This window comes from Oncorhynchus clarkii, chromosome 23 (assembly GCF_045791955.1).
Source record: "Oncorhynchus clarkii lewisi isolate Uvic-CL-2024 chromosome 23, UVic_Ocla_1.0, whole genome shotgun sequence".
In the NCBI taxonomy this organism is placed as follows: domain Eukaryota; kingdom Metazoa; phylum Chordata; class Actinopteri; order Salmoniformes; family Salmonidae; genus Oncorhynchus; species Oncorhynchus clarkii.
The window spans coordinates 403390-417767 of record NC_092169.1 but is presented as its reverse complement, the minus strand read 5'-3'; the positions used below and the strand labels follow the sequence as shown (position 1 = coordinate 417767).

General features: G+C 40.4%; 1 protein-coding gene across 1 annotated transcript in view; it reads right to left on the bottom strand.

Annotated features, from left to right (window-relative positions):
* Positions 1-13955, bottom strand: part of LOC139381841 (stromal cell-derived factor 1-like) — a 40603-nt gene extending 26648 nt beyond the window's left edge. Inside the window, exon 1 of the mRNA XM_071125651.1 lies at positions 13823-13955. Coding sequence (XP_070981752.1) covers positions 13823-13889 — 67 coding nt within the window. The 5' untranslated portion in view covers positions 13890-13955. The remainder of the gene's footprint in view (positions 1-13822) is intronic.
* Positions 13956-14378: the final 423 nt, after the last annotated feature.

The following is a 14378-nucleotide window of genomic DNA, read 5'->3' as shown; positions in this document are numbered from 1 at the left end:
TTATTCTACAATGTAGAAAATAGTAAAAATAAATAAATACCCTGGAAAAAGTAGGTGTCTCCAAACTTTTGACTGGTACTATATATGATGCATGGAACTCGCAGATGAACACTCAAGGGCATCCAAAATCTAATTTGCATTTAATCTAAAATAGCGTTCGTAGGAAGCAGATGACCAACGCCCTATGATCTTCAGTGTGGATGCAGGTACAGATAAAGAAGCTGTTGAAGCAGCGCCGATGCGAAATGAATGGGTTGCATAGCTTTATTACCATAACCACCAAAGCAATGCTATTGACTTTGGCCTGAACACCGACATATATATAATGCAAGGAAGTCGCAAATTAACTCACTTTTGGGCATCCAAAATCTCCTTTGCATGTGTTATTTCATAGTTTTGATGTCTTCAATATTATTCTACAATGTAGAACATAGTAAAAATAAAGAAAAACCCTGGAATGAGCAGGTGTGTCCAAACTGTTGACTGGTACTGTACAAATATATATATATTTGTCAGGGGGTCCCTAGCAGCTGGGGCCCTAAGCAACTGCTTAAGTCAATGAGAAACATCTACAGTAAGAGATACGTGGAGAATATGAATACAACCACTCATTGTCTCAGACAACAGGAGAGAACCCAAGGCCTAGTCAAATAATACTGTCAGAGATGAGCAAGGCAACATGAGTACCCCCACTGTCAAGTTGAACATGGAGAATATTAATATTATACTACTAAACCCCTCACTTTCTTACTTTCTCTCTCACACATGTATATTATGTATATTAGTGTGTTTGTTTAGTAAATCATGTTGTTTGGTAAGCTTTGTATTTTCTTTAACTTGGTGATGCGGTGGATGTTTGAAATCATTTAACAGAATGTCCCAATATCAGACCGACAGTAGGCTACTGTTCTGTGGTTAATCATACCATTTTCAAGACAAGGACATTTAGATTTGTGATTAGAAATACAAAGTCGGTAATTTACTAAACAACAAATAAACATTTTGTGATAAATAGGCTTAAATAGCCCATTATTTGTTGAACATTTCTGAAGTTAAAAGGTAATTTAATGAGAGTAGGTCTAGTCCTAATTCAATTTCATACCACATTAAGCTCAGTGTTTAGGGCGTTCACTGCTCTAGAATGTAGAGAAAAACGGGGTAATTCAATAAGGGATATTATGAAAGTAATGTCAAAACATTGTTTTATTTTGCCCTATGTCATTAGAAATCACATTGAATGAATCATTAGATTGTTCTCTACAATATTATAACCATAATATACATGTACTTGACAGTTGTTGATGAAATAAGAACGTTAATTTGCTTTCCATGGCATTGTTGAATACTAATTCCTGATTGGCTTGAAGTGTATTCTAGAGCGTGCATTATTTCCCTGTAATGAACAGTACATCAGCATGGTAGCAATCAATGGCTGTAGTTAATTCTTACATGGTTTGTCTCATTTATAATGGTATCTATTCCTTTCTTTAATATTTTGGCATAAACCAGAGCAATCCATTTGTAATCAACATTTAATAAAGTAATTAGTCTCCAATTGTCAATGAGAGAAGGGTCTTTATCGGGCTTCGGAATCAATGAAATAAGGTCCTGTTTCATAGTGGAGACCATTTCCCCATTTTTAATGCAATCTTGAATCATATTGAAAATCGAGTCTTCTAGTAACTCCCAAAACTGTCTATAGAATTCAACTGACAGGCCATCAGGGCCAGGTGATTTCCCTTTTTTCATTGAATTCAGAGGCTCTCTAATTTCTTCAATTGACACAGGTGAATCGCAAACTGAGTGGAAATCATCCTCAATTACAGGGACATAATTCAGAATGTGGCAAATGTAGCTTTCACAACCATCTTCCTGAAATTGAGAGCTGTAAAGGTTTTCATTAAAGGAATTGACAAATTATGATATTGTAATGAAACAGCAGGGAGCAAGTCTCGAACCCTCGACCCCGAGGTCCGGCGCGCTATCGACTGTGCCGCAAAAGCATGCTCATGCGGCAGGGACGATTTCCGCGCTTATAAACCCAGGGTCGTTACACTATTACCATGATGATATATGACGTCTGATGAATGTACACTTACAGGGCAAGGGAATGAGAGAGGAAGGAATTAATTTTAAATGGACCGCCCTTGGCAGGAAATTTGTCACACGTTCATCCTGCAACGATTGTGTTTTCAGCCACTAGTAGCATGTGGGTTCTTTATTTGCGCTACAGTCAATTATGATGTCAAATTAAATTAACTATATAATTATTAATATATGCCTACTGGATGATAGCTAGCAAATTAGTTAGCTAACTAACATTAGCCTGCCTAACTGGAACTTCTGAAGAAGGAAAATGTTTTATTTTTACAATTTGCAAAAGTTAACCGAACAAAAACAGCATTACTTTAATGAAGGGTTTGAGCCATCATGTGTATGAGTAGCACAATTCTAAACTTACTTAAAAAAAATTATATACACTTGTATGTTGACTTCTCCATATTAATGTTGGTTTTAAGTTTTGACTGACTTTTCTTAGCGGATGTACTATCATCCCGAATTGAAATATGGGGCATTTCAGGTCTGAAGTGAACATAATTGTATACTCCATTAAAAACGAGGGCTGGGGGGCTTACGTTGCAAACTTCTCTTGCTTGGCTAATCATTTGGACCAACGACAAATATGGCCGCGGGGATTCCCCCAATGGCATAAGGCAAGGTTAAGTGGTTGAGGGTATGTCTTTCATGAATTTGAACGGGCTAAACTAGCATGTCTGTTTGGTTACCATGGCAACTACTGTAGCTATCTACTAAACTTGCTAGCTACTTCAGTGGATGTTCAACACATTTCTACCAGCAAATGAACACATTTCCAGTGTTAAATGTTTTCAATTATAACCATTGTATAAAAGAGAATCAACTCGGGGCTCTATGCATTCTCTGGAAAATAATGCAACTCCGTGGAAGATCAGTTCCACTCTGCTAGTGAGTCGTGGAACACAACCTCCACGTCGTTCATTATTTTCCATAGAACGCATAGCCCCTTGTTGATTATCCCTTACGTGACCAATGCTAGTTTAGACAGGGCCGCTATTTGTTTGATCTCTTCTATATTTGTGGTTGGGAGATGGTACCATTTGGAGGTATTTCCGCAGGATGGACAAATCAAAATGAACTTAATAACCTCATCATTTTGTTCTCCAGATCATTGTCTTTCATTGGCTATATTGGCAATCAATATACGCCGAGAGGGGCCATTTCTATGGCGATTTAAAGGGAAAGACTCAGAAATACACAATGAAAACAGGAACATATCGTCTTTGCGGAGGTTGGATATTGAAATTCACAGAGTTCTATAGAGAAGTGGCCACTTTTTGATCATGTCCGTGATGGACATCCCATTCACTCCAAACATGCTAAATTCTCAGAGTATATCGTCTGAAACTTTTGAACCATTCACTGAGTATACCACACATTAGGAACACCTTCCTAATATTAACAAGCACCCCCCTCCACGGAGGACCAAACCTGCCTTAATTAGAATTAAATGAAGAAATCCACACATAAATAGATAACTAAAACAATGCTTCTTTGCAATATCTAATTATTCAAACTTTAATTAATTTAATCTTATTTGCTCCAATATGATAATGAGGGGGTGTCAATCAAACGTCTGTGGGTGGTATCTAACTCACCATTGGTTGAACAATGTAATGGCACGTTGCTTCGATCGCTTTTGCACCCGCTATGTGAAGCTAGCCACAATAACGAATAGCCACGATAGTATAATTTGTGGTTCGCCTTCAAAATAAAAGTCCCTCATTGACACTGATACAAATAGTGGAATCATGCTACATTTGGACTAGATAGTGGGGGTGAATTGCATGCATTGTACAACCTTGCCAATAGATCTTGGATCCATTAAATATTCACAACTGTGAAGAGTTTACACAAATATTAGCATCGTAGTGCTTATTTTAGGACTTTAACTGTGGGAAATCACCTCACTATTCAGCCTATTTACCTATGGATCCATGAAAAGGGTTATCAGCCTACTCAGTGACACCCAGAGAACACAACTGTGAAGAGTTTACAAATATTACGTTGTAGCTCATATTGCAGGACTTTGACTATGGGAAATCGCCTCACCTGTCTTTTGTGCGTATTGGACATTGCAATATGAATGTACAGCCTTACCTATTTCATCTTGGGTCCAAGAAATGGGGTATCAGCCAACTCAATTACGCACACAGAACACAACTGTTAAGATTACAAAATATTAAGTTCATAACTCTTATTGCAGGACTTTGTTGAGTGCATTTGCTGTTTGTGTCGGTTGTGTTTCAGATTATTTTGTGCGTAATATAAATTAATGGTAAATAATGTATTGTCATGAGTCAATTTTATTGTAAATAAGAATATAATATGTTTCTAATGTAGATGCTACCATAATTGTGGATAATCCTGACTGCATCGTGAATAATGACTAGTGAGAATGCGTTGTTGGCTAGAGAGCACATGCCAATTCCAGAGTGGTCACACTCATTATGTAACGCAACATTTTTTGTGAGAAAACTATCAGTAGAGTTGAAAATGTGATGGAAACTCATTTAACTAGTGTTTTTTTTTCGGCATATGGGAATTTAAACACAATGTATTTTTATGTGCACTACATCATCATGCACAGCCATTTATCTGCAACAAGTCAATTTGATGGAAACACATCTCTGGTGGGAAAATGCACATATTGTTTTTATGCAGATTTTAGAATATTTGGATGAAAATGTGTCACCAATTGGATGGAAACCAAGCAAATTACACTAACAAAATTGTTCAGCAACATGTGCAGTAAATTCTAAAATGACTTTTGTGTTGAAAGGTATATAATACACTTATTGTCATCTCCATATCACTACATGCTGTGACGTGGGCCTGGAAGGTGACAAATCTACAAGCTGCCTGACTGTGGCCTAAGGGCCTTACTGGGATGTACAGCATCAGTCTCTCTGTCTCGCTGCCATTCTGTCAACATGAAACTCAGCAAAAAAAGAAATATCCCTTTTTCAGGAACCTGTCTTTCAAAGATAATTTGTAAAAATCCAAATAACTTCACAGATCTTCATTGTAAAAGGGTTTAAACACTGTTTCCCATGCTTGTTCAATAAACAATTAATGAACATGCACCTGTGGAACGGTCCTTAAGACACTAACAGCTCACAGATGGTAGGCAATTAAGGTCACAGTTATGAAAACGTAGGACACTAAAGAGGCCTTTCTACTGACTCTGAAAAACACAAAGAAAGTTGCCCAGGGTCCCTGCTCATCTGCGTGAATGTGCCTTAGGCATGTTGCAAGGAGGCATGAGGACTGCAGATGTGGCCAGGGCAATAAATTGTAATGTCTGTACTGTGAGAAGCCTAAGACAGCGCTACAGGGAGACAGGACGGACAGCTGATCGTCCTCGCAGTGGCAGACCACGTGTAACAACACCTGCACAGGATTGGTACATCCAAACATCACATCTGCAGGACAGGTACAGGTTGGCAACAACAACTGCCCGAGTTACATCAGGAACACACAATCCCTCCATCAGTGCTCAGACAGAGAGGCTAGACTGAGGGCTTGTAGGCCTGTTGTAAGGCAGGTCCTCACCAGACATCACCGGCAACAACATCGCCTATGGGCACAAACCCACCGTCGCTGGACCAGACAGGACTGGCAAAAAGTGCTCTTCACTGACGAGTCGCGGTTTTGTCTCATCAGGGGTGATGGTTGGATTCGCGTTTATCGTTGAAGGAATGAACGTTACACTGAGGCCTGTACTCTGGAGCGAGATTGGAGGTGGCGGATCCGTCATGGTCTGGGGCGGTGTGTCACAGCATCATCGGACTGAGCTTGTTGTCATTGCAGGCAATCTCAACACTGTGTGTTACAGGGAAGACATCCCACTCCCTCATGTGGTACCCTTCCTGCAGGCTCATCCTGACATGACCCTCCAGCATGACAATGCCACCAGCCATACTGCTCATTCTGTGCGTGACTTCCTGCAAGACAGGAATTTCAGTGTTCTGCCTTAGCCAACAAAGAGCCTGGATCTCAATCCCATTGAGCACGTCGGGGACCTGTTGGATCGGAGGGTGGGGGCTAGGGCCATTCCCCCCAGAAATGTCTGGAACTTGCAGGTGCCTTGGTAGAAGAGTGGGGTAACATCTCACAGCAAGAACTGGCAAATCTGGTGCAGTGCATGAGGAGGTGCACTGCAGTACTCAATTCAGCTGGAGGCCACACCAGATTCTGACTTACTTTTGATTTTGATCCCCCTTTGTTCAGGGACACACTCCATTTCTGTTCATCACATGTCTGTGGTACTTGTTCAGTTTCTCTCAGTTGTTGACTCTTATGTTCATACAAATATTTACACATGTTAAGTTTTCTGAAAATAAACGCAATTGACAGCGAGAGGACGTTTTCTTTTTTGCTGAGTTTATTATATGTAGCCACTCAAATTCATACGGACACAATCACTGACTTCTATTCACTTTGTCTACCTTCCCCATTCTTCAATCTGGGACATATATATTTTAGTTGACACACCTGTGTGATGTATCTGATATACAGTGAATTTTGAAAGTATTCAGACTGCTTGAATTTATTCACCTTTTGTTACGATAGTCTTATTCTAAAATTGATTAGATATTTTTGTCCCTTATCAATCAACACAGTACCAAATAATGGCAAAATGAAAACAGGTTTTTAGAAATTTTTGCAAATGTATTAAAAAATAAAAAATAAAATACCTTATATACATAGATATTCGAACCCTTTGCTATGAGACTCGAAATTGAGCTCGGGTGCATCCTGTTTCCATTGATCAACCTTGAGATGTTTCTACATCTTGATTGGAGTCCACCTGTGGTAAATTCAATTGATTGGACATGATTTGGAAAGGCACACACATGTCCAACAGTTGACAGTGCATGTCATAGCAAAAACAAAGCCATGTGGTCAAAGGAATTGTCAGAGCTCGAAGACAGGATTGTATTGAAGTATAGATCTGGGGAAGGGTACCAAAAAATGTCTGTAGAATTGAAGGTCCCCCAGAACACAGTCCATCATATTTAAATGGAAGAAGTTTGGAACCACCAATACTCTTCCTAAAGCTGGCCAAACTGTGCAACCGAGGGAAAGGGTCTTGGTCAGGGAAATTCCTCTGTGGAGATGGAAGAACCTTCCAGAAGGACAACCAGCACTCCACCTGCAGCACTCCACCAATCAGACGTTTATGGTAGAGCGGCCAGACGTAAGCCACTCCTCAGTAAAAGGCACGACTGTCCACTTGGAGTTTGCCAAAAGGCACCTAAAGGACTGAGAAACAAGATTCTCTGGTCTGATGAAACCAATATTGAATGCTTTGGCCTGAATGCCAAGCGTCATGTCTGGATGAAACCTTGCACCATCCTTACAGTGAAGCATGGTGGTGGCAGCATCATGCTGTGGGTATGTTTTTCAGCAGCAGGGACTGGGAGACTAGTCAGGATCGAGGGAAAGATGAACGGCGCAAAGTACAGAGAGATCCTTGATGAAAACCTGCCCCAGAGCGTTCAGGACCTCAGACTGGGGTGAAGGTTTTACCTTCCAACAGGACAAGGACCCTAAACACACAGCCAAGACAACACAGAAGTGGCTTCGGGAGTTTCTGTATGCCCTTGAGAGGCCCAGACTTGAACCTGATTGAACATATCTGGAGATTCCTGAAAATAGCTGTGCAGCGACAGTCACCATCCAACCTGACAGAGCTTGAAAGAATCTGCAGAGAAGAATGGGAGAAAGTCCCCAAATACAGGTTTACCAAGGTCGTTGTGTCATACCCAAGAAGACAAGACGGTAATCTCTGCCAAAAACACAGTACTGAGTAAAGGGTCTGAATGCTTATGTAAACGTGATATTTAAGTTTGTTAGAAATTTGCTTTGTCATTATGGGGTGTTGTTTTGATGATTAAAAAAAATGTAATCAATTTTAGAATAAGGCTGTAACGTAACAAAATGTGGAAAAATCTTTTTGAATCACAAGCTCCAAGTGTCTTTGTGTTTAAGTTACAACAGAAGTTAGTCAAAGGTAGTGTGAAGACCCAACATTACAAACAACAAAAGTAGTATTGTAATCTAACAACAATAAAATGAGTTTATACAAAACTCATCCCCAAAATGTATCCTTTGAAAGCCTTGATATTGTAGATAGCTGACAACAGGGTGACAGGTCTTTTGATGTGCTGCTCTAAAGTTCCATAGCCTAGCAGACTCATCTGGGGATAGGGGGATGGACACATGTTAGTTTTGACAAATGTTTGGGAGCTTTTTACAGAGAGGGGAGAGCAAGAGTTTGGGCGTGAGTACAGTCAATCCAATCCCTTGATAATATGCTATGTTATCACACAGGCAGAACTACCATAGTGAAGTAGGTTTACATAGTGCATCGAGTATACTAATATGAATGTAGACTACTTCTCTGTACTCTGGAGAGATCGCAGTTAGTTGGTCAGAAGACTTTGAAGGTCCTTGGACCATTCTGTCTCTGTAGCACCTGGAGAGAGATGGATAAGGGTGAGTGCTAGAAAGGTGAGTGCTAGAAAGAGAGACAGCCCTCAACCCTGACCTCCCACTGGCCCAGGGCCTCCTCCCTAGTTTAATGCAATGTAAAGGAAAACAATATCATGACTCACTGACACAGAGTGCTCCATGTTCCTGCTGGTAGCAAGCCTAAACCTGGATGCAGAGGAATGTCCTGCTGGTAGGTTTGCATCTATCTCCACCAGGCTCCAATAAATCAGTTGACAACCCTGCCATGATTAACAAAATACAATTGTATCTGTATTTAGGATTCATTCATCAGTTTGCCTACTTGACATTCATGTCTCTAAATGACAACATTAGATCTGATTAAAAGTATACATGCCATTTGTGATAACAGCTATGACAAATTACATGGCGTACATGTGAATTTATAGCTAACGCAAACTCACTCACTTTTGTACATCGCCTTGGTCTGTACAATTGACCTTATTTTAGCGCCCCAAAAACGTAATACTTCCAGATCAACTGTAATGTCAAATACCATTGTAAAGCACAATTTCTTCCCTTTCCAACAGAATCAATTACATGACCCCCATGCTGCCCGTTTCTGCATAATTCAAGAAGTCGGGTCTTTTTAAAAATGGCGGGTGGGGAAGCGAAAAAAAAAAAATTTCACTCGATCTGTCCAACTTATCACCTTATTGCCTCTAAAATGTAAATAAAACACTATAAAGAGTTTATATAATGTGTCATTACATACCTATTTGAAGGTTTGTGTTGAATATGAATCGGGTTTTTAGGGCGGTGCTAAAGTAGAAGTAAACGGTGGCTTTGAGAATGATGATCGCATGCAATGATGACGCAAAATAATTACTAGGTATCCCCCCTTACCCCCTGTCAATGTCCATTTCTTGTTTTTAAACGATGAGAGAAGTGCTATACCTGGTGGAGAGAGATTGTAAGACAGAAATAGTTGCTTTTGCGTGCTGTACGTTACGACATCACACGTCACGATGTAACGGAGGGTCAGTTTTTTTTAACTTTTCTCCAATACTATAGAGCCATTACCATGTCGATCAAAGCTTGAATAGAAACCTAGTTCACACCCCCGATTTTGAAGTCAACACAGTCGCTACAGTCCCATTAGTTTTCTTTGTAGCCTCGTTTGAATGTTGCGGTTGCGCACATTTGTATGGAATGGGGTGAGTTTACGTTAGCTAAGATATTATTTATATTATGGCACCGCGCCTATTCTCACTAACAATTGCTAAGGCGAACAGCAAATGTCACTATTGTGGCTAATCCTTATTGTGGCTAGCTTCACATAGGTGACTTATTCCATCATGACAACATGCTCCTCCTTATTTGACTGTAGTTAGCTAGCTGCTAGCTTAGATGTTGGTCATTGTTGGCACTGAATTTTGCAGCAAAACTGCTTCAAAGATGGATGATGTCAAGAATGATCAAATGTAGCTAGCTAACTAAATTATAACTTATTTAGTAATAGAGTGGATACTTAACATGGTTATCTAGCTAATGTGAGCTAGCCAACATGCATTGCCTCTTACACATGCCACAATTCTGCTTGCTTTACATTTGACATATTTATCTACCGTAGCTAGCTAGATAATAATGATTTATGACTCTTGCAGTTTAGTTCCTTATCTAGCTAACTGTAAAACTGAGAGTCTGGCTGTAAAACTAAGCTAGCTAGCCACCTCGACTTTATCAGTTGTAACCAAGGTAGCTTGATAATCACTCAGTAACGTTAGCTTACCATGCTTTTCTGGCCAGCTGGACATTCCTTTAGCACATCCCGGTCGACTACTTCTTGCATACTCCCATTTCTTCCTCTTCTTCTGTGGGTTTTATGGCGGACTACAACCCAAAAAGGTGTATTGCTGACACCAACGGGAGAGGTTGAAAAACCAAAACAAGGTAAAAGAAAATCCATATGTGATAGGGAAACTAATTTAATCCAACTAAATAAAAAGAGTACATTGGCAAAACCAAAACAAAACTCTCACTTCTTCCTTCTTTCAAATCTCCATATCTCCCTTCTCAGGCTTTACTGACAATATTCCATGTAACTCCTCCGCCGATAAATCTTTCAGTCCCAGGAACCGCTCTGCCGCATCCACAATGATGTCTATCTTCCTGGACCTTCTCTAGCTTGATAGTGCCATTAATCACCATAGCTATAAAGGACACAAAGCCCACCGTCTTAACCTTTAAAATGTCAGGGTACTGCGGGTGAAAGGCAGCCCCTGCAGCCTGCAGTGAAGGCCTATCCACCACCATGGACTCTTCAGGAGCCATTCAAATCCTCAACCCTTTCAAAAGCTGCTGCATGTGAAATGCTCTGGACAGCCCTGACTTTGGCCACCTAATTCTCTTTTACCCTTGTCGGGCAATTGAAAGATGTAGCTTCATGGTTCCCACCACAATTGCAACATTTTCCTCACTTTTAAAACACATGATATTATCTTTTCCACAAGTAGGACATATCGGCTTCTCGCTTCTGCAAACACTTTACAATGATCACACTGCATTGGTCTTGGTATAAATGTTCTGACTCTGTATTTTATATAATCCAATTGCACTTGAGTAGGGAGAGACTCCATATCAAAAAACTAAAGAACAGATAAGACTACTACTCTTCACTTTTTCACCATTCACCACACAATTCATCCAGCGTGCATCAATCACTCCAGGAATATTTTTCATCTCTTCAAAATCAACTTCCCTCGAAACGCCAGATATAAGGGGTGCTTTGTTCCGAAGAGACACATGACACTTATCAAATTGGGCGAGACGCAACGTACGTTCCTTCTGATCAGCAGAAGCACCAAAAATCTAAACAAGCCTGATCCTGAAACCCTTGACTCTCACCCAGCACTCTCTCCACCAGTTTGGATATCTCAAACGGTTTCTTCAAGATTGGTAATCTGCTCAGCTGCTCCTCATTAACAAACCCTAACTCCCTCTAGATACAAAGGGACATTCTCATCACTGTACACTAATTTGCTCCGTCATCCATTCTTTTGGACAATATTCCAATTCTCCTTGATTCTACCGCCATTGGATTCAGAATCCACTTCATTGTCCGCTTCCGCCATCTATTTTTGCCTCCACACGAGTAGCCCACTCGTAACACAGCCACCTAGTGCAGGCAGGCAGTCAATGGCTCAGTGTTCCAAAACTGTTGATCTGTTTCTACATCATGCAAGGACAATGTTCCATTTGTTGTTTTTGTGTGTTTTTATTGTGCACGTGCAGCACGGCAACATATAGATTTTATCTGCTATCCCCCCCAAAATATATCATATTAAGACATAGCTATACGCTACACATTATTGTTTGGGGGGATGGAGAGGGGGTGCTAATGTGAAACATGGCCTTTAAACTTTGAACACCATTCTGTAATACTGAACGCAGCCCAGGCAAAGGCAATCCAGTAACGTGCCGTGGCAGTGGCAAGATTCCATCCACATACATTTGCTTGACACCCCCTCGTTATCATATTGGAGGAAGAAATACAGAAATAATTACCCCTTTCAAAGGCACTTAAATATTTTGTCTTCCCCATTTACCCTCTGAATGGTACATAAACTCAATCCATATCTCAATTGTCTCAAGGCTTAAAAAATGCATCTACACTGATTGAAGTGGATTTTAAGAGGTGACATCTGGATTCACCTGGTCAGTCTGTATCATGGAAAGAGCAGGTGTTGTTAATGTGTTGTATTCTCAGTGTATATGGTAGAGACATGGGGTTTGGACCATTGTTTTTCTGACGCAATTCTCTATTGAATTGACATTTGTATAAACCATTAATTAAAAAATTATTTTATGGGTGATCACCTTTCGCAACCCTGGCAAATAACAGCCATCAGACATTTTTTGAAAAGGGGTTAGTAGTCTATATCCTGTCCCTAAATCTCACACATATTTTCCGTGAAATTGTGCAAAACGTAGGCCTATTGCAGCATTTCGTGCATGTTGGTTGTTCGAGGCGCATGTGTCTTCTCGTTTCATTTGTATCTTTGCCATGAATGAGATCTCACAAAAATGCACAATATTTTGCAATAGTTCTTGCATGATTTTACTCAAAATCGGTGAGATCACGTAGCCTGTCCAGATACAATCTCGGGTTATTTGCATATTTGCAGCCTGTTTAATAGATTATCTTTATTAAAAGAGACGCAACGAATTTTATAGAGCAGCTCCAGGGAAAGATAGCCAAATGCAATTAAATAATGTTTTATGTAGTTCTGCTATTGCACAATTTAAAAACGTTTCAAGTTTCAGTTTCAACCCTCTTCATCGACAAATTCTCACTATAGCCCCGGTGCTTAACGGTCATCAAGTGAGGTGATAACAACCTGGATTAACCCTCTCCTTCCACAAAAGAAGTACCCTGAGGTCATTGTAATGACGCGACACCTGAACCAGCCGCATTACCAAGAGAAAGAGGCCGCAGTAGAGAGCCATCTACCTGGCTGAGTGATGTCGCCAGCACCGCTATCGCACTGGCTTTGTGTTGGAGGCTAATTTGAGGGTAATTAAATGGTAACAAAAGGGAGGACAAATACACATATTAATCAGCAATCCGACTGAGGTCTGCTGCGCTACAGACAGCCTATATGCACACACTGCTAGAGTTCTAGTGCCCGGGTGGGGTTGCTTTACGCACGGCGGGTAGGCTATACATGCGCTATGCCACTTGTTATTGCTGCTCATGGGGAATATAGCTGGAAATATATGATATTCCGAGGGGAAATTCAAAGTGCCATTCATCGAAGGGTTTAGTTGAAAATACAATTATGTGCATAGGCTATAGCAAAGTGAACATAGGAACTAGACTTTCAATAATCAAATAAAGCAGGTTGGTTGTTGGTGATCCCACTCTTTCAATTATTCAAAACAGAAGTAATAAATTCTATAAAATAGTTTACACTATATTTAATTGCACCACGATCAGACAATTGTTTAGGCTAGGGCCAATACAAATAAAACAGCCTAGATTATTTTAATTACGAGTGACTAATGTATATCTGATAGTGGCATAAACAGTAGAATGACAAAAATGATCAGGTGCATCGCACTAGAACAACCTTTTAACATGCAGCGCCTCGGGCACACACCGAACCACCCCACGGGGGCATAAAACATATCCAGACAATTACATGAATGCTTTATGTTAATAACGAATAACAAATAATAGCTAAACTCATCCACCGTAACCTACCTTGTGAGAAAGGAGCGTATGTCGCCACAGCGAGCACAGCCATAACCGCCAAGTATTTCAAATCCATGATTAACGATACCGGTCCGATAATCTGTTCAATGTAGAGTCCAGATCGCACTGTGAAAGTGTGGGTCGGAGTGTTGAAGTTATGCACGCTGCAGAGGAGGAAAGGGAAAGTGGGAGTGTCTGAGGGTGAACAAATTACCCCTCCCCCACACACGCGCGAACGCACACACGCACGCGGACTCATACACACACGTTCTCAAAAGATGGAAGTGTGTGTGTGTGGATTTCATTTATGACTCCCGGGCAAGGCGAGTTTCCTCTATCAGAAATCTCTGGACCTGAATCAAAGTGTTACGAAAATCTTTGCAAACTTCCCATGCTTTACCTCAAATAAAATGTTATTGGTCACATACACGTGATTAGCAGATGTTATTGTGGATGTAGCGAAAAGCTTGTGCTTCTAGCTCTGACCTTGCATGGGGAATATAACTGGAAGTATATAAAAATATAAACAATAATAAGACTCACAGTTGAATTCGGAAGTTTACAT